This window comes from Chaetura pelagica, unplaced genomic scaffold (genome assembly GCF_000747805.2).
Source record: "Chaetura pelagica isolate M959 unplaced genomic scaffold, ChaPel_1.0 scaffold107, whole genome shotgun sequence".
Taxonomy (NCBI): Eukaryota; Metazoa; Chordata; class Aves; order Apodiformes; family Apodidae; genus Chaetura; species Chaetura pelagica.
Window position 1 is genome coordinate 2,291,496 of NW_009953979.1, and position 25,585 is coordinate 2,317,080.

At 39.9% G+C, this 25,585-nt stretch overlaps 1 protein-coding gene across 1 annotated transcript in view; it reads right to left on the minus strand.

Annotated features, from left to right (window-relative positions):
* Positions 1-25,585, minus strand: part of KIF13B (kinesin family member 13B) — a 141,091-nt gene that overhangs the window by 75,217 nt on the left and 40,289 nt on the right. Inside the window, 1 exon segment of the mRNA XM_010002230.1 lies at positions 1,568-1,580. Within this exon segment, the coding sequence (XP_010000532.1) occupies positions 1,568-1,580 (13 nt within the window).

Sequence of the window (25,585 nt, forward strand, 5' to 3'; positions counted from 1 at the left end):
TCCCTACAAGAGGAATATGTATTTATATACTGCTGACAAACAGAACCTGTCGTCACCAAAGTCTAATACTTGTAAAGAACAATAGAGAGCAAGTAAGTTTTATTATGAGAAGAGTAGCACTATGAACTTTTTAAATAGAAAAGCTTCAATATTGAGGTAAATCCATTCAAATGTCCACAAGCACCTTTCATCATGAAAACTGATCTCCATTAAGATGGTGCATATTTTGGGACCTCAGGCTCAAAAACAGGCATTTGCAAAAGCAACTGCCCTGGATATGGAAGAAAAAAATAATTCAGGGTTATATCTGACCCGCATTCACACAGGAAAAAATTATTCTTATGAGATAAGAAAAGGGAAGTATTGTGTTATTTTTCAGCTATTTATTTCTCCCCTAAGCTTAACAGAGGCTGTTCTTTCCCCTTCAGATGTTCTGTATTGCTCCGTAGCTGATGTTTGCGTCACTTCAAATCACGCAGGCAGAACAAGCACAGCATGTCAGCATCTCCCATCAACCTTATGAACCCTCATTCCATTATTTCTGAAAATTTCATTGTATCTGTTACCACATTTCCAAGTTCCATTTAGTGAAGTCTGTTGTCTGTATGATAAAGGCCCTAACCTTGAACTAGCATCTGCATAGGTGATCAAACTCAACATTACTTTGCTAGTAAAGACTGTAAGAACAAAATATGTTGCATCAGATCTGTATTATTAATAAGAAAACCCTAAAAAATTACTGAGTTTGTAGTGAATTATCTCAATTATAGCACTTCCTAATAGATCATATAGTAGAATCTGAAAAATCATTTAAGGACTCACAGAGCAATAAAGCAAATCTTCCTCGACTATTTATACTAACTAAAAATATTTTAAAATTATGCAAGAGTTGAAAACCATACTACCAGTACATCCAAGCATACTATCTGCATTTATGAAGATGCTCACTATAGCAAAATCTTTGAAATTTAAATAGCTTACCTTAAAAAATAGTTTTTTTCATTCACGTCCCAGCATCAAGAGATAAAAGTGGTTATTTTACATCCTCTAATAGAGGAAACAGCAGCCTATTTATTTAAAATTAAGGGGCTTTTGTTCTTTGAATGTAGTATGCAATTAAGCATGTTATAATATCCCCCATCTTCAGAGCATTTAATAAAACAGCTTTGGCTATATGATCACATCAATATAGGTGAAGCCTGGACAGAGATAGGTAGCTGCTTTCCAAATACAGAGTCACAGGATTGTCAATCATAACAAGAAAATGAGTTTGCTTTAACACCAATACCAGAAAATGCTTTTAAAACCCCACGAATAACAAGAAGTCTTCCATTCACAGCCTGTAATGCTGAGTATGTGTGTTCTCATTTGTTCCTGTGACTCATTTTTTGGCATGGGCTGTGCAGTGCTCTTCTGCAGCAAGGAGATGCTTTGAGTTTCTTACTCAACAGCTGATCAACCACAAAGCTGTTTTTCAAAATGCTTTTAATATTTGAATAACTCAAGACTGACTAAGCAATATGACAGTTTTTCACACACTGATTTAACATGCAATAAAAGCCCTTACCTTTGGTTGGGTCCTACTGTTCCCCAAGCATCAGGAGCAGAAAGGATTTGGTACAGGGTCAGGGTAAGAAAAAGGAAGACAAAAGAAGAACAAAGACTGTTAGTTGTAGTAATTTTACTTTAATTACTCTGTCATTAATACCTCATCATTGCAATGCTGTATTTTAAAAGTTATTTTCTCTCCTTGGATCTCCCTTTCCTTACGGATCTGAAGTCATTTTATGAACCAGTATGTGTGTCTTCTCAAGAATAAGGTTTGAGATGCTGCTCTGAATAAGATTTTAAATGCAAACCCACTATTTTCTTCATGCTGCCACCATCCCCTCCTCCTTATTCTCTGCCAGTTTCTTTTTCTTGTGACATCTCCCTCTCTCTCTAGTTTTGTGGGTATTCCTGCCTCTTAAAAACAAAGTACTCAAGCAATGTAAAAATTTCCAAAACCCCTTGAACAGGAACTTCAGGAGAGTTATTCAAGAGGAAATTTCAGAGTCCAGCTGGACTTGCCCAACTCAGTTCTCTCACAGTTGCTGGGACAGCAGAGGAAACATTTGTTTCCTTAAAAATATGAGCAGAGAACAGCAATTCCTTTAATCTGTTACATGCATTAGTTTCTTGGGTTGGGTGTTTTTTTGTGGTGTTTTTGTTGTTGTTGTTGATTTTTATGGTGTTGGTTTGTGGTTTTTTTAAACAACAATCACAAAATTACTAGAGTGAATTTTAAAATAACAGCACAGCATCAGCCAATGCCCTGACAGCAGGTTATGCAGCCTCCCCACATCCAGAAGACTGGAGAAATGCAGCAGACACATAACAATGAAGAATCAGTATTTCCCTTTTCCTGGACCTTCCAAACGAGATTAGGAAGCTCTTGACAGCAACAACAAGTAAAGTTTTGTGACAAGTATTGCTGATTTCTTTTGAACAGAGCAGAAGACAGACATTGGAGCCACAAAAGATTACTCTCAAGAGCTCTTGCTGCTCGTATGGGCTGAGAAGCAACTTTAAAAATTGGAATTTTTCAGCATTATCTCTCAAAAATAATTATTTATTAAGCAGGTCCATAATCTATTTTTACTCAGGCTGGGATCTAATGTGCACATCTGCTTGACATAACAGCAATGATGGTGACTTTGGATAGCAGAAGTCACTAAGACCCCCTACACAGGATCATTATTTAAGTCAAGGTTACCTCTTGACAGCCATGTCACAGGGTCATTCAAGCAAGCAGTAACAACAGGACCACTTTGCCCCTGCCATCTGCCTGAGATAGAATAAAAGCTCTCCCAGAGTCCTTGACAGCATGCCTGGTGCAGGCTCTCGACTGTGTTGCTTTTGGGTGGGTTGTAGATATGAAGGCACATGGAGGGAATCCCCTTCACCAGGGTATTTGATCCAGGCACAGAAGACACCAGAGAGCCTGTTGGGATTACTCTAAGAGAGACAAGAGCATTTTCTTGGCTCACTGAAATGCTAGTGGAGCATTTTGCTGAAGGACTTCACTGGAAACTGCTGTGTGGCTTTTAGGGGTGCTCCTGTTTATTCCTATTCTCACAAGCATCACAGAATCATGATGGTTAGAAAAAACCTTTAAAGTCATTGAGAGCAACCATATCCTAACTCTACCAACCGTTAACCTAACTCTACCAAGCCCAACAGGAAGATCACCCTCATTGTAAAACAGAAGATAGCAAGCCTGGATTCCAAGTTTGAGTTTAGCACCCAGACATGTGATGTTGTTCATAGTTCAATGAGCTGTTACATTCCCCAACCATTTTCATATATTGCAACAATACAGCTGATGTTTACAACCCTCAATACAGGATGTATTATTGAGTATTTGGATTAAAACAGCAGCAAGGATATAATCTCAGATGACATATACAATTTTAAGAGGATGGATTATGCTAGGCTGTGTGACTCATCAAGCTTAGTTCAGACTAAAGGTCTTAAGCATCTCATTTTCTGAAGAGCTGCACTAATACACAAACCCACATCTCACAGCCCCACTTAATCCAAACATGACCAAACAGAAGCCCTACATCTAAGAAACCCAGTGTACAGTGTTTAGGATACAGCACAGATATCTAGAGCTGGAGCTTGTTCTGCGTAATTTAGACCAAGAAAATAAGTTGGACAAATGTTTCCCTAAAGAAAGCTTTAAGAATGCATCCTGTATTACGCACATTGTACTGGGCACACATGAACCCATTGATGCTGCAGCTACATGCTGTGATAGCTGGGCCCAGAAACCCAGGAAAAGATTTTCAGCCTGATGCAAAATCCAATGGCAAAGGAATAGAAATGGGGATCCAGCACCCATGGCAGTCTGCGTAGCTACAAGCACTGGAAGTGCTGGGTGTTTAGAGAAGGTTCCATGCCCAAGTATGGTGCACTGCTATAGTCACAGAATGGTGGGGGTCGGAAGGAACCTCTGGAGATCCTCTAGTCCCACTTCCTCGCCAGAACAGGTCCTCCTATAGAGGGTCGCACAGGATGGTGTCCAGCTGGGTTCTGAATATCTCCAGAGATGGAAACTGCACAACTGCTCTGGGCAGCCTGTTCCAGTGCTCTGCTACCCTCAAAGAGAAGTTCCTCCTCATGTTTAGACAGAACTTCCTATGTTCAAGTTTGTGCCCGTTACCTCTCGTCCTGTCACTGAGCACCCACCAAAAAAAGACTGGCCCCTTCCTCCTGACACCCACCCTTTAAGTATTTATAAACATTGATAAGATTCCCCCTTAGTCTTTTCCAGACTAAAAAGGCCCAAGTACCTCAGCCTTTCCTAATAAGAGAGGTTGTTCTAGTCCCCTAGTCATCTTTGTAGCCATTTCCTGTACTGTCTCCAGCAGTTCTCTGTCCTTGAGCTGGGGAGCCCAGAACTGGACACAGTATTCCAGATGTGGCCTTATCAGGGCAGAAGAGATGGGGAGGACAGCCTCCCTTGACCTGCTGGACACACTCTTCTTGATGCACCCCAGGATGCCACTGGTCTTCTTGGCCACTAGGGCACATTGCTGGCTCCTGGTCATCCTATTGTCCACCAGGACTCCCAGGTCTTTTTCCACAGAGCTACAGTCCACCCCAGAGGTGATGAAAAGGTAAACAACAAGCAACAGCATCACTTCTAGAGCAGGGGATCATCTCCCACAACAAAATACCCATGACAGCAACATAGGCAAAGAACATTTCCTGTGGTTAAGGCTGGCATTAGAAAAAAACCCTGAGGATCTCAGTATTGACAACCTGTAATAGCAAACAATAGCAACAAACCACAAGTAGCTCTAAAGCAGAAAAGATCACATACAGTGGTGTCACCTGCAAACTGCTCCCATGAAAACCCATGTCCAAACCAGTGTCTGCAGTATGGAGACTGAAAAGGAGCACACAGAGAAATGATCATTGCAGGACTTACAAAGCACCCACCCAAAGGTTATCCAGCAGTTTTCCCCAAGGATGCTGCCATTTCAGAGGTGCAGGCAGGACTTGCTTATCGCTCCTTGGCTGACAGCCTGTAAGTCACATCTCTCTCAAATGCAGCTGAAAGGTCCAGGACATCAAGGGAAATCTTATCTTTTAGCTACAGAAGGATGTCAGTACAATGATTTCAGCTACATATTTTCATTTGAATCCAGACTGACAGGACTTTATTTTGCCAGTTCCCCTCTTTTATCTTTTTCTGTCTCAATGTCGAACACAAGGGTTCATTGGTGGATTCAATATATCTACAGTTTCTAACATTAAAAAAGGAGAAAGAGAATACGCTAAAACAATTGCCTATGATTACTACTGTTTTATTAGCTGCAGCCAAGTGAATATACATACTGTTTCAAGTGTGAATGAAGACACATAGTTCTAAGAAATCACTTATTTTAAAGTCAGCTCTACCATGGTATAAGCTTATTGACCAAGTGACATTTGCTTTCATATAAAAATGCTAGTGTTTTCACAGATTTTATGCACAATTTAAATGCCAAATAATACTGGAGTAATTCCCGGCTGAGACCATCAATACATGCCCAAGACCACTACTGATTATGTGTGTTGGTTTTTTTTTAAAAAGAACATAATCTCCAATGATTAAATTATACAATCAAGCACAATACACTAGTCCATTCAGCTGTAGCTATTAGTACTATTTTAGTAATATCTCAGATCAGTTTTTACTCTGATCTTTGAAGTTAAAAAGGAGAGGGACGGTATAATGAACTCAAGTATTCAAGAGATTTTGAAACACCACAGCAAGTAAGTGGAGGTGAAACACTCCTGGGAAGAGGCAAGCAGAGCACAGCCCTTATCTCTTCTGTCTGGCTGACCCAGCAGTTCACAGATAGCAGCCAGCTGGCAAACCAGCACGTGCTCTAAATCAGTCACAGCACATCCTGCTTCTTGCTTAAATCAGAAATGGGCAAATGGGGCAAACGGGAGAAAAAAGGTGGGAGGTGTCAAGTCAGGAAGCAGGGGAGAGAGGTAGAGAGGCCATAGGACATGATCTGACAAGCCAGGCTTTGTTGTGTTGGGTTTTTTTCCTTTCTGTTTTTTTTTAAAAAGAACATTTCCTATACCAACAGTGACCACCACAACATCCAAACCATAAATTTGGCAGATACTGCTCAGTGGCACAAGGCTATGCTGGATTTAGGGAAATAAAACATTTAACCATTTTCAGAAGCTTCTAGAAAAGCAAAATATAATAAGAATTTGAAGGTTAAAAAGAAAAGGGGAAAAGGAACAAATATAACAGTGACTGTGAATTAGGGAAGTCCCAGTAAATCCCCAGAATTTTTTGTTGCTTTCCACTTTCAATCTTCCATAATCATTGCAAAAACAAACATATCAGATTCCAATGTAATTATTGTTATTTTATGCCCTTCAGTGGGAACTGCTCAGCATAAACTCCAGACAGTAGCTAAATATGCAACTAGAAAAACATACTGATGAGGAAAAACTACTTGGGGCTTAACAGCAGAAAGCTGTTGGTGACTCTGAGCAATCACTCTGTAAGAAAACATCTTTATGATCCCATCTGGGTTAGTTTGCCTTACATCAATCTGTATTCACACATTTTATTAAAAATGAAGTTAGCATCCTGTATCACAGTAACTTATCCTTTGGATGCAAGAACAGCTCCTCTTCCTAGCATGTTTCTTTTTTTAAAGTTTGTACAGATGTAGTCCTATCCACTGTGCTTCTGATGCTTCTTAAAGGTATTATCAGGTAAACCAGTCATAGCCCACCTTCACAGACCCTGCTAGGACACTCATCTACATAATGCCCACTCCAAATTTCCAAGCAAATCTGGAGGAGAGATGCTGTAACTACACTTCACTCTTGCTCAGTGCAGATGGGAATATCAACATAACAGGACAAGCAGGCCCAGACCTGGTCTTGGTATCGAGCCAAAGGAAAGAAACTGTAACATGGCAACTAAAGGACAAGTGTTTGATGACCTCCAGAGGTCCGTTCCAACTTCAGCCATTCTGAGATTCTATGATTTTATTAATAACCTGTTGCAGATAGAAGAAGCACAGTAACCCTGCTGGGTTCTGACACAAACACATAATACTTCAGCTATTCCCTGGAACTAAATAACTAACGCTACACTGGGCAGAATTAGTTATCCCCAGTGTCTTTCCTTCCTTTCCCCAGGTACATATGTCCTAAATAGCACCTGTATGAAAAACTTTGAACTATAATGCCCAGTTTCTCTTGTGGCTTCAGTAGAGTGTTTTCCCTTCCTCCTTCTAAGTCACCTGCCATGAGCTTTACCACTCAGACCTCTGGGGAAAAAAGTAACACCCAACACAGCAGGGTAAGGATGCTCGGGAACACCTCAGAAATATCAAATACCACATTTACAGAACACTTAGCACAGAGCTCTACTAAGCAAATGTAGGCTGTGTTTGAAGACCAGTGGGTTAAAAGGTAACTGCTTTCATGGACTGAAAGCAGACTGAAACAAGACTGTTGAGTTTGACCCCTGGCTATAATCTTGGAGGGTAAATACTGGGCGCAGATGGACCACGTACCAAAAGGGTCCGTGCGTCACTTGCTGTCTTGGCATTAAATACCTGCCTGAAACAGGAGGCAGGATTTAACAAACCACTACTCTGCAGCCTTTGAAATAACAGGGCTTATGATTTTCAAGTTTAACTTCCTCCATGAAGAAGCAAATACATTCTCCAATGTATTACAGGAGCTTCCTAGTGTGGAGAAGCTGATAAGGTTTTTAGGAATTACTGAAGAGCTCTAGCACCAGCAAGTCTCTAGGCAGCCAACTTCAGGCACACCAGAGAAGGATATAGGAACAAAAAAAATAATACATCAAAATCTTGGGGTTTTGGATATTTAGGAGCCCAGTCATCTTTCTGAAACAGATCCTTTAACTGGTAACATTTTTTATTATTATTATTTTTTGTTATCAGAATAAATGATTCAGAATGAGGCTTTTTGAAGAGCCAGCAGTTAGTCAGAAAAGACACTACAATGTTCAGAGTTTTACTGTTAAAATTCAGCTGCAAAATTTCTTCCCTGGCATAAAAGAAAGACAACCAATGGTGAAATAAAATTATTTCATTAGTGTACTAGCACAGACATAACTGAAAGACAGCAGTGTGACAACTGATAATAAATAGAATTCACTGAGAAGCTGTTTCCTCTCTTTCCACATACCAGACAAATACAACTTTCAACATATTTTGCTGCAGCTAGGTATAAAATGAGAGAAAAAGTCAACTAAATCAAGTTTGATCACTTCAGGATTCTTTATCCTAGGATACTGAGAAATACATTTCCCTGAATATTTCAAAAGATAAAATTGGGTTTAACAGTTTATAAATATTCTTCCCCAATTTTTACACGTAGACCAACCAGTATCAAAATGGTAAGTCCTACTAGACTCTGATGTCTTGATGATATCCTCCAATTAATACTTATTCTTGCAGAGTCTCAATTTTACCTCCATAACAATACTGAGCTCTTTGGGTGAAAAGCTGGGTGCTGCCCTATTTGAGCGAAAGATTTTTTGCTAACAGAAACAGTCTCTTCAAAACAAAATCCCCAAATAAGTCAAAGAAAATGTTAAAGAGCATACAGAATTCAAAGCCTACACTTGTGTAGCTAAAAGGAACGAAAGTAATCACTGTTACTTGGAAAATTCCTCCAGTGCTCCAAGGCATTCCAAGCATAGCTGGTAGTTACTTAGTTTCTACTGACACAACTAATTTTTGCCAGCTCACTCACTGAGCTGAAAAAAAAAGGCCTAAAAAGCAAGAAGCAAAAACTAGGGCAGAACAGCAGCTCTGTGGGTTTGGGGTGTTTTCTAGTTGGAGCTAAATTTTCTGTATTGTTAAGTCTCAGTACAATAATCTGCTTAGTCTTGACCACATTCAAGTGGTGCATGTATCCCATAAAGCTTGTGTTATGACAAGGGGATTAAAACTTTATCCTTTTGTTTGTAAACACTTAGATGTTCAGGATACTATTGTGCTCTAGAGAATGTCTGGTGAACAGCCAGTACCCAAATTTTCAATTACTATTGTGAATCTCAATATTTTTTTAATAGACCCTGATGTAGCTACCAATTTGTAACCATGGGAGGGAGGAAAAAAAAATATCCCTTTTATGATTTGGCAGCCTATTAACCCCACTGATAAATCTCCAGATGGAAAGACCATGTCCTAGCTCTGGAATTTGGCTGAAAACCTGTTCTGCCTCTGGGAAAAGTGCATAACTTGCTGTAGTGAAAGGCCATCTCCAGCCAGCCCAGGAGGTGTGTTCTGAGCTCTCACAGAGGCAGACAGCACAGCATGTGTATAGAGATGTATAGACACACATATGATAATTGTGTTCTATAGCAACTAATGCAGGCATCAGTACTCTCAGTGCTCTCATCCAGTGTAACCTTTAGCTTGACGGAAGGAGCTAAAAAGCCAAATCACTGTTGTAAAGGATTAATCCTAGAACAATCAACTGTAAGCTGTGGAAAGCAAAGGGTTTACACTAAAAGCAATCATTAAAATGCCCACACAAGCCATAGGCATATGGATAAACCTAGAGAACTCGACAACTAGCCACATTGCAAGCTACCAAATCATTGGAAAGTCTTTTGGAGGAAAAGAAAATCCTGATTTGAACACAATTACATGTTGTAAAGTTAGTTTCAATAACTGTATTTTAAGGAAAGAGGGAACCAGGCTGTTTTCATGGCAGAGCAGAGTCTGTACAGTGTTTGTATGAGAAAAACTGTGTCATTAGAATTACATCAGGATATTTATTGTCAGAAAAAATCCTGAAACACTTCACAGAGCAGGCCTCAGTAAAGAGGGGACTGTATGGCTGTACGAAGAATGAAACAAGCTCTACACATCAGTCTGACATCTTAGAATTCTTCAAGATCATAATCACATGTACCCCAAATGTTGTGGCAACAAACAGCTGACTCTGGATTTCCCTTCTCCTGCAAAAAGCCACACAAACTCCTTTTTGGTTGTGATATAAAAACGTAACAGCTATTTTTTTCTTCTTGCTAAACTATTACTTGAAAATGTACACGGGCAGAACTTTTTCATTCCTAAGTACAGGTTGTTTTTTGGGGTATTTTTGTTTTTAAAAAGCTTTTTACTTCACAATTAGATGAGCTTTAGCCTACCCCCTTCACTGTCCCCAAGCCACAGACTCCCTGTTTCCAAGAGGATCCAAGACACTCAGTAAAAGGTTTAGTTTACACTGGTAGCCCCAGATCCTGCCAATATAAAAAATTAATCTGCTATTCATGCAGGAACCATGTTATGAAACCCCAGGTTCAGAACAGCCACCATTCTGTTGGTTTTTTTGAGGTTTGGTTTGGGTTTTTTTGTGAGCAAGTTAACAATGCATTGTGCAAGACACAGTGAAAAGGTAACCTACAGAAAAAGAAAAACTGAAAAGAAAAACATCATCTACCAACACAGATTAGGGGTTGACCTGCTAGAAAGCAGCCCCATGGAGAAGGACCTTGCAGTCCTGGTGGATAACAAGTTATCCGATGGACACTAATGTGCCCTTGTGGCCAAGAGAGCCAATAGTAGCCTGGGATGCATTAAGAACAGTGTGTCTAGCAGGTCAAGGGAGGTTCTCCCCGCCCTCTACTCTGACCTTGTAAGACCACATCTGGACTGTTGTGCCCAGTTCTGGGCTCCTCAGTTCAAGAGGAACAGGGATTTACTTGAGAAAGTCCAACAGAGAGCTATGAGGATGATTAGTGACTAGAATATCTGTCATACGAGGAGAGGCTAAGAGACCTGGGGCTGTTTAGTCTTGAGAAAAGAAGACTGAGAGGGGACCTGACTAATGTCTATAAATATCTGAAGGGTGGGTGTCAAGAATGGGCCAGTCTCTTTTCAGTGGTGCCCTGTGACAGGATGAGGGGAAACAGCACCAAGTTACAACACAGGAAGTTCCACTTCAACATGAGGAAAAACTTCTTCACTGTGGGGGTGATGGAGCACTGGGACAGGCTGCCCAGGGATGTTGTGGAGTCTCCTTCTCTGGAGACTTAAAAGACCCATCTGGATGCGCTCCTGTGTGATCTGCCCTGGGTGTTCCTGCTGCAGCAGGGGGGTTGGATTTGATGACCTTCAGAAGTCCCTTCCAATCCCTATGATTCCATGGTTTAGACCTCCTTAACTCTAGCTGCTTCATTGCAAGATTTGAAAATGTCTACTTCGAAAATATAAGGTTTTTCCCACATTTTTTTTGTGGGTGGTGGGTGAGATTTAGGAGAGCTCAAGAAAATTACAACAATTACATTCTTTATTAGCAACTTTCTTCAACTCTTTGAAATTAAACACACCAAGTACATTTATAAAACAACAAAAAATGATTAGAACACAGAATTTTCACCATAAATTTAATAGGAGTATAGATTATTTATTTTTTTTTGAGGCTTTTCCAACATCAAACAGCCATGCCCTATTTCTACAGCTATAAAAAAAATTGGTTTTAACTTCAGTGTGTAAGTTTGTGTGTGCATTTATGGCAGAGCTGCCAGGGCAGAGGACCTGTCACCAGGGCTTTTGGGGAAAAAGAAATATCTTTCAAAACAACTTTTTTCTGCATCTATTTTCAGTCAGCTAGAGAAGTCTAGAGCAATATTTTTTAAAGATTTGTTTCATTCTTCTTACTTCAACAGTGAGAAGGCTTACTGCACTTCCTTGCTGCAAGATGCTTTTTCTTACTGACTCAGCAAAAGGGTAAAAGTTGGGAACAAGCCAAATTAATGCCAGCACCTCCTCCACCCATAGAAACTGCACCAGACAACTTCCTAGGCCCCCTCCCTGCTCACTTCCCTTGTGTAGGATTTGAGAACTGTCAACGCTCCCTCACTTCAGAGAGAGAAACATGCTGACATCCACAGAAATTTCTAAGGGGAGTCTACTGGCAGCTAGAAGTAAAAATAAAGGTGGGAAAGGGGGTGGGGAGAGATAGAAGTCCTCTATGAGCACCTAGGAACAATTTTTTTGATCCATGCATGAAAGGGCATTTTAAGGACCCTTTCAGTCCAGTATTTCCTTCATTTTTAGATCAGGCAGCTGTATCATCAAATTCATTAACTCATTACAGCCTCTATCTTAAACCAGTTTGAGTTTGTCTGTCTTCCTTGAAAAAAACAAATACATCATCCAGAATGATTTTGGAAGAGAGTTCATATTTTTCCACAGAATTGGTTATATTTATACACACAAATCTATACACAAAATGTACATCCAATATACTTTGACAAAAAAAGAATCTCAGTGCAATTTTGGCATCACTAGGTATTCAGCTGTTGAAGAGGGCAATTTTGGGGAGACACACAGTACAAAACTTTATACCTCAGATTCATTTTTGGCAAGTCCAGAATCAGTCAGCACCTAAGCAAAGCACTACTTTCATGTGGCAAGTCTATTCACAGCCTCTTTTGGATCCAACTGTAAATCAGGAACTCAAACAGTATTTAAAATTACACACACACTAGAAATCACAAATTATGTTTATCTAGTTGTGTATGGAGGGGAAAGATAAGAGCTGTAGGCATGAAGGGTTCATCATTAACATAGAAGTTATTTGTCTTGCCTCCATGGTTCAGTAACTGCCTGAATTTCCTTACTTCAGCACATACACATTTCATGATCACAGTGATAAACCAGAGGTTGTCGCACAATACCTATGTGCTCTTAGCTCAAATCTCCCAGTGATGTACAAGAAGTCTGGGAGGTGAAAGAACAGCACATGCATCTGAACCACTCTTGTAAAAACGGAATGAGAGAACAGCAGCTTGTCAAGACAAAAAAGAGCACTTCAAAAAAATCTTGACATGTATTAGAAGACTGAAGCATTCAGCTGTAGGAAAAATTGTTTGATATATCTCAAAAAGAAAAATGTGTCATACTGTCTTTCACTCTTCCCAAGAGCAGACTACATATCTTCCCTCCCCCTCCAACTCTTTCAATGCTATCTATATTCCTCCAGCCCATTTTAGGAAACTCAGCTGATAACGTGAAGATAAGGAAGCAGGCACAATCAATACCCACTGACATTTGCCGTATGCTCAATGTCAACAGAAATTTGAAGCATTTTGGCATACACTGATACATTACTTTTTCTTCATGCAGATTTCAAGTAATTTTACCCAGCATTCTGTTTATGCAAAATCACTCAAACAGTTCAGCAGCTGCAAGATTACAGCTCTGCCATAAATGATATTAAGGAGGGATTGCATTCCTCACACAGCGATATCCCCACTCTAGAAAGCAGGAGTTAGTTTCTATTGACATTTTTCTAAATAATAATGAACTCTCAGGACTGAAATATGTTTATTACAGTATCAGGCATTAGGAAATAAATAAAATCTTTGTCCGAGTGACACTAAGACAAGAAAAGACCCATTAAGACAAGCAGCCTAGATGTCCCCATAGACACTGACTACTGCTTTTATCAGTTTTGCACCAAGCTGCTCCTCTGCCTGACCTAGAAAAGAAATCCTTATCCTCAGTGGACCATTCAAATCAGCTGTTCTTTTCCCAGCATGAGGATGGGCAATAAGCTATAATTAACCTGTTTGCTGAGAAGGGAAAATACAGCATATTATGAAAATTACAAGCAAGCCTTCACCATGACAGCTCAGCTTGCATGTCTCATATATGCCCTACTAATGGCTCTGGACTGCTGAAAAAATCTTAGTGCTCTAGGGGGAATGAAATATTTGCTTAAACCTAGAATTGCATGAAAATGCATAAATCTGCATGAAGACCTTGCTGTGAAGACAAAAAAACATCTTTGGATTGAAAAGGAAAGTTTTGTGGGGACACAATGCACACAGTAAAGCCAAGGTGCAGCCGGAATGTACAGCTACAAGGCACAAGCCTAAAGGTGTTGCTCATTCAGCATTTCCATTTCTTTCTCATTGCAAAATATTAATTTATTCAGTATTTGGGGGGGAAAGTCCCAACTATTGCTGCCTAATTAAGTTACTGATTTGCTGCAGCATTCCTCAGTGCCCTTAAATTTCCTAATTTCAGCCTTTGTCCACAAGATGAACTTCACACATCTGCTTTGTCTATTCTTCTCCCACCCACTTTAGCAAATCATTGTGGTAATTTTTAAGTGTAGGAAATATTTTGCGAACTATTCTTGAGTCTACACACCACATGACTATTTCAAAGCACTGCAGTTCTTTCATGCCCATTGTATTCCAACTGACAGCTCTCATCGGGGGAATCAGATAATCTGAAAGTATTTAATGAGGAAGGTTATTTTGAATAAGCTTTTATTCCCCACCATTTGTTCCAATGATCTTTATTTATTCTTGTACAAAAAAAAAAATCTTTCATTAAACACTTGTACCAACACCCATCACCTCCAAAACCAAATCTGGCCAATGCTTAAGGGCTTGTGCATTACTGTTGGTAATTTATTCATGCTGGAAAAAAATCAGAATCAGGAACAGGCGCCAGCAGAGATCCATGACTAGTGGTAACAACTGCAAAAGCCACAATGTAGATAGTTTCAAAGTGTCTGGCTGTAAATTAATTCAAGAGTTAGCTAGCTGGAATAGGTATTGTAACTGGGGTCAGTAAAGATTAGATGTATATATAGATACATATTTTGGCTGACAAAACATTCTTCCAGAGACTATGGCCTGCAGCGCAGTAAGAAGCGATCAAGGATTAAGTTATCATTTCACAGCTCTGGCATGGAATTCAGATATTTAGCAAGGTGAAACATGCACTACACCATCAATTATCCCTTTTATCTAAATAAACTATGTCAGACTAAATCCTGCCATGTACTTCCCTGCCAACCAATCTCCTGGGCTCCGGACCTTGGCCAATGACTCATTCACTCTTGCCATGTCTCATGTTGTCCCACGGCAGGGCAAAGAAGTGTTTGCAAGGAGGATACAATTCCCACCCTACAACAAACTGACTGAAGGTTGTTCCTACAACTCTTATTGCACATCAAAAAAGTGCAAACATGAGTCATAGAATCATAGATTATCTCAAATTTGAAGAGATTCATAAGGATCATTGAGTCCAACTGAGTCCTCCAATCTATCACCAACTTGTATTATAGATGTTAAACACTGCCTGAATAAGCAATGCAGGGCTTTTAGATACAGGATGTGAAGTTAAACCTTGCAGGTTTTCAGCAGATTTCACAAAGTCTTTCAAAGGGAATTCAGTTAAATCCAGCAGCTCTAGCAGCAAACCTTTCCCCAGCAGCTTCGAAGCACCAACAGGCCAAGGTCAGAGGCGCTGCTGAAGGCGCAGCAGCTGCCAACCAGATTTCCTCCTTCCTCACCCTTATCACTAATTACTTCTAGGAACTTCCCACAATCAACGCCATCTATTCACTTCCTGCACTAGTCTTAAGCACAGAACTGTTTATCTGTCCAGCATGCCTTTTCTTTTGAAATCCCTTTCAGCACCTCTCCCTAAAAAAATAAAAATAATCTACCCCAAGAGGAGCCTTAAACCCTTTCAGAGTGCTGCTTCTAGAGCAAAAACAGTCTGTATCTGTGGATCTTAAAAAAGTCCCTTTCATGACATTACACATGTGCTGTATTACATGAAGTTCAGGCCAACAAAGTTAATTGTATGTTCGAGTGTCCTGTGCTGCAAAAACGCAGCTATGCAGCTCTCTAAGTACCTACCCCCTCAATTGTACAACATAAAGAACCTCAAAATGGATTTGGGAAAGCAGCACACAGAGCAGGGAACCACAGAGCTGGCCAACAAGATAAACTGCACTGAGGACTACAGATGAGTGAGTCTTCACAAAGCCACAGAGAAGAAAGGCATGACAACCATGGGACAGATCCTGTGTTGGTTGTGAATTCAAAATTCAGAATTCTCTTCTGGACTAAAGCATTCACGACTTCCATCCTGGATGATGACAACAGTCACCTGGCATTTCTGTAAACTTAGCCATAATAAACTGGCTTTTTAGAAAGTCCTAGTGAACAGACCTATTGAAAACTCAGAAACTGAGATCCATGTGCTGGTTCCCACTGTCAGTAATGACTAATACTAAACACACACTAAGGCATGGCACCAAATGTAGAAATAGCTCAGTTCTCATCATTGACCATGGGATATAGCACATAGGGCTCTGTTATATTTTGGGCACAATATTCTGCAAAAAGTTGAAACTCTGGAAGTGCAAAACCCTACGTAAAGAAAAAAGTCAACTTCAAGCTAAAATCTGAACTAATGTTGACCTCCCCACACTAGTCTTTTGTTCCACAATAGCCACCAGCACCAGATATTTGCTAGCAGCAGGCAGCTGGTTTCACTTAAACTTCTCCTCTTTTCCTTTCCCAACTATTTGGGAGACAAAGTGTGGTACGTGAAATGTGGAAAAGTGTTTAATATTTTGTAGTCTCAGTGATAATTTCCATGATAGCATAGGAGTTCACATATACAGTTAAGGAACCATTTCTTTTCCTGAAAAAAAACACTGTGGTGGGTTGACCCTGACTGGATACCAGGTGCCCACCAAAATTGCTCCATCACTCATCTCCTCAGGAGATCTCAGGAGAAAGAAAATAGAACAAAAGGCTTGGGGGTTCAGATAAGGGCAGGGAGAGCTCACTCACCAATTACTGTCATGGATAAAACAAACTCGACTTGGGGAAATTAATTTTTTACCAATCAAATCAGAGTAGGGTAATGAGAACCAAAACCAAACCTTAAAACACCTTCCTCCATCTAACCCTTCCTTCCAAGCTCAACTTTATTGCTGATTTCTGTACCTCTCTCCCCTGCAGCAGTGCAAAGGGACAAGGAATGGGAATTGTGGTCAGTTCATCACATGTTGTTTTCTACCACTTCTTCCTCCTTGGGGTCAGGACTCCTCACACTCTTCCCATGCTCTAGCATGGAGTCCCTCCCACAGGAGACAGTCCTTCACAAAGTTCTCCAAGAGGGTGCAGTCCTTCCAGAACAGACTTCTCCAGCATGGATCCTCTTCAGGGTCACAAGTCATTCCAGCAAACCTACTCCTGCCTGGGCTCCACCCTCCACAGGTCATGCCAGGAGCCTGCTCCACCACAGGCTTCCCAAGGTCCCTCCTTCAGGCATCCACCTGCTCTGGTGTAGGGTTCTTTACAGCCTGTGAGCTGATATCTGCTCCACTGTGGACCTCCATAGGCTGCAAGGGGACATCCTGCCTCACCATGGTCTTCACCATGGGCTGCAGGGGAACCCCTGCTCCATCACCTGGAGCACATCCTCCCTCTCCTTCACTGTCTGCAGAGTTGTTTATCTCACATATTCTCATTCCTCTCTCCAGCTACAGTTGCTCTTCTGCAGTTTCTCTCCCCTCCCTCCTAAATATGCTATCACAGAGGTGCTACCACCATTGCTGATGAGCTTGGCCTTGGCCATCAGCAGGTCCATCTTGGAGCCAGCTGGCATTGGCTCTATCCAATGTGGGGGAAGCTTCTGGCAGCTTCTCACAGAAGCTACATCAACTACCAAAACCTTGCATACAAACACAAACTTTTCAGCTCCTGATGCCAAGTTTGTATTGCAAAGAGGCTATTTTAAGGCTGCACAACTAGTTCATAAACAGTAATGAGATGCGAGACTTTTGTGTGCACTGAAAGGAGCCAAATGATTATTTCTGCTGAGTTCTAACTTTGAACTTGCAGACTGTCAGATGGTTGCCTCTTCTGACTCAAACATCTTGCTTTTAGATGCAACTTGTTGACTCTTTGACTGTGATTCATATGGGATAGCATATGCAAAAGCACTTGATCTGACACAATCATGATTTAGCACTGTACACAGCGGTTCCCCTACGAACAATAATAAAAGCAGATGTTTCTACACGTATCTCAAGAACCCCTTTTACTTATTTTAAACATCCACATCACCAAGAAAAGTATTATTTGTGCTAATGCTAAACCAAATTTAGAGGTATTGTTGTCTAACCTCTGTTTTGGTGGGAGTTGGGAGTGGGAACAGGAAGGAGGGCTCTCTGTTTGAGAAGAACAAAAGTTATTGCATGACAATGTATTAGGAGTCCTATTAAAAATCAACTACAGTATTTTGGGATTAGCTGTTCCACAGAGCTCACACTTTGCCCACCACTACAAACCATCACATATCCATAAAAACAATAACTGAGGGGGTAAAAAATATCCCAAAACATATTCGTTTACAGACAAAGAAGTTTCCTAGTCACCACCAGCTAGTATGTATTTAAAGAGAAACTGAAAATATGCAGCACAAGGGAAAAGAGCTAGTATGTCCTGACAGAAGGGGACTCAGGAAAACAATCAACAGCCAAAAGTATCTTTGAGAGTTACCACAATCTCTTGTGGACAATTTCACCTGGAGCACAGGGCTGAGATGAGAGACATGCAGACATCACGCTAAAATCACTTTTTAAAAAAAATAATAAAAAAATCCTTGCACATGTTTTCCTTTTTCAGATTCCTTGCTCTTGCTGGCAACATTATGCAACCCATGCTGGCAATGGTTGGAGCCATAAGGAGAAAGGAGTGAAGTTATTTAGCTCCTATACCATCTACAAATGCTTTTCAGTCTTCCCCTGGCCCCCCAGTTAATAGAACCATAACAATTTTATAAAGAATCTGTGAACCCTGAAAGAACAAATTTACATTTACAGACAACAGACTGACTTTCTCCTTCAGACCCTTTAGTGGCAGTGCATGACACCCAAGCCCACCCCACAGTTAGTTCTAAAAACACAGGTTGAAATCAACTCCTTCAGATGTGCCAGTCTATCTTTCTCCTCCTCCTGCAACCAGGAAGTGAAAAAGTTGTTATTTTGCAGGCAGGCTGGGAGATTATCCAAGGTCAGCTGCTCTAGGATGAAGCTTGTGCTGCAAAAGAAACAATTTTTTAACAGTTATTTTACCCAAAACACAACCCTGGAAGTGGTGGGTAAAAGACTCTCCCCCAGCAATTTCTTTTTTTTTTTTTTTTTCAAAGGGCAAAGACCTAATTTGATTCAAAAACTTGACACTTGAAATTAATTTCAGACTTTCAGATAAAAGCCTGTGGACATACTAACTAAATATAACAAGTGACAAAGTACATAAGAGGAAAGAGAAGCAAAGCATATTCAGATCACATGTTCCAACAGAACGAGTTCCTCAAAAATCAGGTTTCAGCATCCTGCCTGGATGTCCTCAGCTACTGCTGTGTGCTTGTTTTGAACACAGGCTTGATTTTAACACAGAAGCATAGAATGGTTTGGACTGGAAATGAACTTAAAGATCATCTAGTTTCAACTCCACATCCATGGGCATATGAGCTAATTTGTCCAGTACATGAGCTAATTTACCCAATTTTGGTGTGATTCAACCACCTGGGAGGGGGGTTATGGTTTGTTGGTGCTTTTTGGAAGCACCTTTAACTAAGAGCATACAATTATAGCCACATAAACACAAGAGGCAATGAAATTCATAAGCAGCAATGCCCTAAGAAGTTTGTTTCTCTACCGCAATTTTCTGTATCATGTCTGTTTGCCATACACAGTAGATCAAGAGTTGATGTACTTCTAAATCCATTGCAGGTGACCCATTGTATAAATTGAACTTTAGAGATTGTCAGTTTATTTGACAGCATTTGAAAGAGAACTAAACTCTGAAAAAATAAGATGCCAGGCTTCCACACCAGGCCACAAATCTGCAGTATTCTGCCTGCCTCTAAATGTCACAAAACTAAGCATAGGCAAAAAGAACATTACAGAAATCAAGGTATGCAGATATATGTAGCAGAACAATGACAGCTTTTAGGTACACCAATTTTGTACCTTCATCAACTTGACAGTATTCCTTTAACCTCATTACTGTTCTGCAGCCAGTACAACAAAATAGACAAGATGTCTAATTACCATAATTTGGCCACTCTGGCTTATACAACCCCTAAATGCTCGTTCATGCAGCTGACTGAATGAGTCTGTGCAAGCATAACCACAAACACGGAATGCTGGGTATTTAATTTTGTCATTTGATGCCACAAAAACAGGACACTGATAAAACTCCCTCTCTACAGGTATTGCAGAAACAGTTACTACTGTTGGAATTGTCCAGACTCTTGGAATATGCAATCCATTATTCCATAACTAGCTCCCATAAATATGAAGTCATGCAGAAATTTAAGGTGCTATTTTAAGCATAGGATTAAGAAAGGATGTTTAAAGATGGAGTGTTACTGCTAAGTCATCACACCCAGTTGATTTTGCCTGTGCAATAATAAATAGTAGCTACTTGCTATGCTTTACTTAACAGCAGCACAAAGTGGAGTTTGCTGTCCGAATTTGCAGGATTTGCACTACCAACATGAGTTATCACTGCTAGAACACGTACAGAATGAGTAGAGGGTATTTATACTTATTGGCAACTTGTACTGGCTTTGTTACTACAGTGTTGGATCGAGGGGGAGACAAAAACGCACTCCTGCTATTGTGCTGGTTACAGTGACCAGGAAATCAGTCTCTAGTTAAAAAAGCTCTTTATAGAAGTGGTACAATTATAAACCAAAGGGGCAGAGGGGAGCATCTGTATAGTTCTCTCCCTCCACCCCCAACATGCATTCCATAGATTAACATTTATGCAAGACTGGTGAAGCATGTAGAAAAGCAGTTTCACCTTGGCTGCTATGACTATCCAGGCATGTGGTGCCATGAAGCTCTGAGTAGAACTGTGGTACCAGAAGTAAATGGGCTTTTGAAATCAAGAGTTAGAGCAGGCAGACACTTGGCCCACGCAAAACACAACACAGTTTGTATTTGGCTGTATATTAAAATCAAGCACCTGAAGAGATCCTCCCTTGCAAGCATCTCTCTCATTGCACCTGTTTTTTTCCCCTTGAACTTTGATTTTTTTCCCATCAGCATTCTAATGTCTGAATACTCCCAGAGGAAGACTTGCCTTGTGCAACTCCAAACATGCAAGTTTCCATTTATTGTTCCACAGAATGAGAGGAAAATCTAGCCTCTCCAAGTACAACACAGCATTTCAAAAATTACGTTTGGTTTCCAGAGTTGAAAGGGAAAGAAATGTGGTTAAAACATGACTTGCAAAAAGAAAGGAAGAGAAAATATGTTACAGGCATAAAGCTGCATTGTAAGAGATTGCTTGAAAGGCTGCCAATGCTGAGAATCCCTACAGCTTCTTTGTAATAATTATACATTATAAACATGAGGATATCGAAAATAGAGTTTCAAATAGGACTCTGACACCAAAAGAGAGCATGAAAAGCTCTCCATCTCTTTTGTAAGATTTTCAATTTTTTCAGCTCGTGTCAAGCCTAATGCTTCTCTCAGAAATCAGGCAACTGACTTTTCCTGCCTAGAAAAAAAAATATTAAAATCAGACCCAGTAGAAATTAGCAACAAAACAACAGATCTCTCAGTATCCTCCCCAAGCTACTTATTCCTCTCCAATGGAACATTTTTTGAATCAACAGATAAATATATTTTTCCAATCACTTATGAATGCTTAAAAGAAAGATTCCATATTAAAACTTCTCTAACAACATGTAATTCTTCATAGTTTATTAGAAAGAAAACCCAGGACAAGTGCGTATCTAAACATTCCTGTACTTGATGCAAAGAAAACCTTCATTAAAAATCATGCTTATTAATTAGCAATGTACAATGAAGTAGGCAGTCTTTCAAGCCCAGTGAGCTTACTCATGGTATGTTATTATTTAGGTTCTTAAGATACATCCTAATGAACTATCAAAGCATATAGATACGATAGAAAAATGTTCATTCAAATTTTGTAAAGCTTAGATTAGACAATGTTCAGGTTCATACGTGCATCTGTCACCTGGTTCAATGGCATTAGCTGAGCTACCAGTGCTATCAACAAGATCCACATGGATGATTCAAAAACATTACTTAAATGGGAGGCTTTTCCTTCTAAACAACAGAAAAGCATCAAGAGTCTCTAGAAGCCTCTTGCATTGTTCCCCCTCTGTATGGATTTGAGAAAGGCAATCAGCAACCTATCCAAGGCTGGATGTGTTGGCAGCAGAAGCAGAGCCCAGTGTCTTCATCCCCCATTACATGTTTTATTGCCTGTCATGCCAAACCAAGGAAGAGGGTTTCACAACACAAGTAATTTCATCCAGCAGCTAAGGGCTTTAGAAAGAAGGTGAGAGGAGTGAGAATTTATTTCTGAAGACTCTGTAGCGATGTATTTCCCTGTCTTGTCCCAGATGAAGCCTTCCTTTCAGCCACCAAATTAACTGAGGTTTGTGCAGAGCTCCTCATACAAACAGCTTTCTGAATTAAATAGAAACAGAGGCCTCACAGAGGTCACTGCCACACACCTCCTGTAAAACTTGACTTAAATGCAGTTGTGAACAACTTAAGAGTATACTAAAACTTCATTAAATCAATGCAACATTTATGTTTTGTATCTGTACTACAACCATGCACTGTACATGAAGTCTTACCATCATGTCCTCTATGTATCTAGGGATATTAAAGCTGGAAAGAACTGATAGGCAGTTAACCTGACCCTAAAGCTGGTGTTACACAATTAAAGCAAACAGCTCATATCTGGCCATGACAACTCCTTCTGAAAAACATTCTTATCCTTGCAAACAAGAGCTCACTGCTAACCTGTCATAGTTTGCTCCAACAGTTCATAAACTTTGCTGTTACAAATGGTACACAAATTCCTAATTTGTATTTCTCTAGTTTTATGCTTTCATGCACTTAGTTTTTGTGATGCTCTTCCCTTCTTACAAAACAACTTTCCAAGATGATGACAGCACTTTCTATGGTGCATGAGAGTCATGTGGTAGCTCCAGCACGTGGAGTACTTGATGATTTATGGTTATTCGTTCTCTAAAGCCTATGAGAAGATGTATTTCAGCAAAACAAAGTAATTTACATTATGGAACATATACCTGATGACAGTATGTATCTTATGCACAAAATGCCACATTTTATATTCAGTCCTATGCTAAGGTACCTTCCACTTCCAAACCTTTCCATGAGTTGTTCACACCAAGCAAATCCAAATAATTAGAACAGGCAAGCTGCTAAAGACATTTTATATTACTGACCTAAAACTAGGTGACAATCTGTTCATGGGAACAAATATTTCACTAAATTGTTGTAATAAAATTCCAGAATGAAAAATGCCTCAGCAAAAAGCAAATATGCAAGGCTACAGCACAGAAAATGGTCTTGCTTTTACAGAATGACTACTGCAACAGAAAAAAAAACCAACACCAAACACTTCATCTTCAAATACCAAAAGACAGAAATCAAAATTATTTGTAGTTTTACAATTTTAGTAAAATAGAAAACATTAGTCTATGAACCTGCATTTCATGTTTGTATCAAGGAAACTGCACCATCAACACTCCACTTAAAGAGGGAAACCCACATGAGAGCAGCAGTCATCCTTAGCCAAAACCTCCATGCTATCAAAACACGCCTGGAGTGTCAGCAGATTAGCAGGCAGTAAACAAGTGGGATAAGGTAGAATAGAAAACATAATTAATCCACATCACTTAGACTGCTAGAACAAATCCTCATCATTTCAAACAATTCACTTGTCCCCTATTTTCCTTTCAGCTTGCAAGATTCAGTTTCAGTGAGCAATGTTAAACCAGCATCACTTTGTTGCTGACACCACAATAGGTATCAGCAATAAATCTTTCACCATGATAAGAAGTCTTAGATGATAAAAAAAAGTGTCTATCTGCATCAGATCCTCCAACACTGCTAATTAAAAACCTGATAAAGCAGAACAAGCTATTCTGAAGCAGTGATTCATGAGATAAACATATATACATTGTTGGTTCTGTGTGCAAGGCCTACATTTAATAAGGAATAAGAAGTTCTAAGTCATAGACATATAAAAACAAATATAAAAACAATTTAAACCAGCCTATCCAACTTTCTAACGTGGAAAGACCAGTTCAGTTTCTCCACAGCACAAGCCAGGAGGTTCATACACACTGTCAAACTTCCAGGCAGAGCATTAATAGGTGACTCTTACTAAAAACAGTTTTGAAAACAGAATCTAAGCCATGAAAGTGTTTACAGGAAGGAACCTGCTCTGCTAAGATCTTACTGCTGTGGAAGCAAAGTCACTTTGAAGTTCTCTGTGGCTGCATTGTTTGAACCGTTGAATGGCAAGATAAACCTCCCAGGAGGGGTCAAGTAAAATTCCAAGACTTGCAGCTATTTTGCAGCTTTAGGGAGAAATGTCAGCCAGCAGATAAAACTGACACATACTCACCGCTCTCCACTGATGCCATGAAATATTCCAAGCTGTTGGTGAAGTAACTCATAGCTGTGTGACACTTCAAAATTACTAAAATGTTAATAGCATCTGTGGCCACATAAGGCAGGTACATCAGGCCAGAGAAACTGTGCCCCCCAAAAAGGCAGTTTCACCCCAGAAGTGAAGAGATGCTATTTTCTCATGGTTCCTACCTAGGAAGTTCAGCAGCTCACGGGTGTAAAAGTGCTACTCAAACTCAATGCAGGATAAAAGAAAACAAGGTGACTTGACTCAGTAGAGAAATGCGTGTTCAGTGGCACGACTATGGAGAGCAGAAGCTTGTGACTGTCCCATTTGCAGGATGCAGACCAAAAGAACAGCTGCAGACCACAGGTGACATGAGGGATTGAGGGGTATGAGTACATATATGCTCCCCAAAATACTTCACATTTGTAAATCATTCATTATCAACACCTGTAGCATGTTGATAATGTAGCATGTCTACTCTACAACATCATACAGACACGCCACTGTCTTGGGTCCAGCAGAAGAGAAAGGAGAATACTGGGAAGAGAAAAATAGGCACCTCCTCAAGATTTCAAGAACAGAAAACACTTAAGAGTGGATTGTTCTTTATCTTTGCAGCGAGTGCAGGCCCTCTATCTCTACAGAACATGTAGCAACAGATAATTACCCATTTGGACAAGTTTGCTTTGTGTTGAGAGCATGTCTCAGTCACCATGCTCTTCCTGGTCAAAGACAACACCATGGCAACAGCACAAGGTCACTCTAAAGGGAGCTTTCAAGACCATTTTGGGGTCTCTGTCCATCTGCCACTCAAATAACTTAAACAAGAGGGCTTGAGACAGAGAAGAAATCCTCCCTCCTCCAAAATTCAGAAGCAACATCTGTTTAATTTTTTTCTTACATTGTTTAGTGTAAATAATAGAAAAAGGCTACAATGGATAGCCTTAAAGGAGAAGACAATGTGAAAATATTTAGTTAGTTTAGCAAGGAAAAAGATTCCCTACAAAGCATCAGTTGCAAGAGACTCAAATAAGAATAGGCTGCAGCAGCTTGGAATTCAAATAATAAAATTGAGATCTTTTAATGAGTCATTAGGACTCGTTTTACATACTGCCTTTGTTACTCTATTCCAAACGAATGTAAATTTTAAAATAGGTTTCTAAATGTTTTCAAACAGTATTCTTCAAATTACAATTAAAAACCCCTTTAGTAACTGTTTGAACTTAAGACTTTTCCTTACTT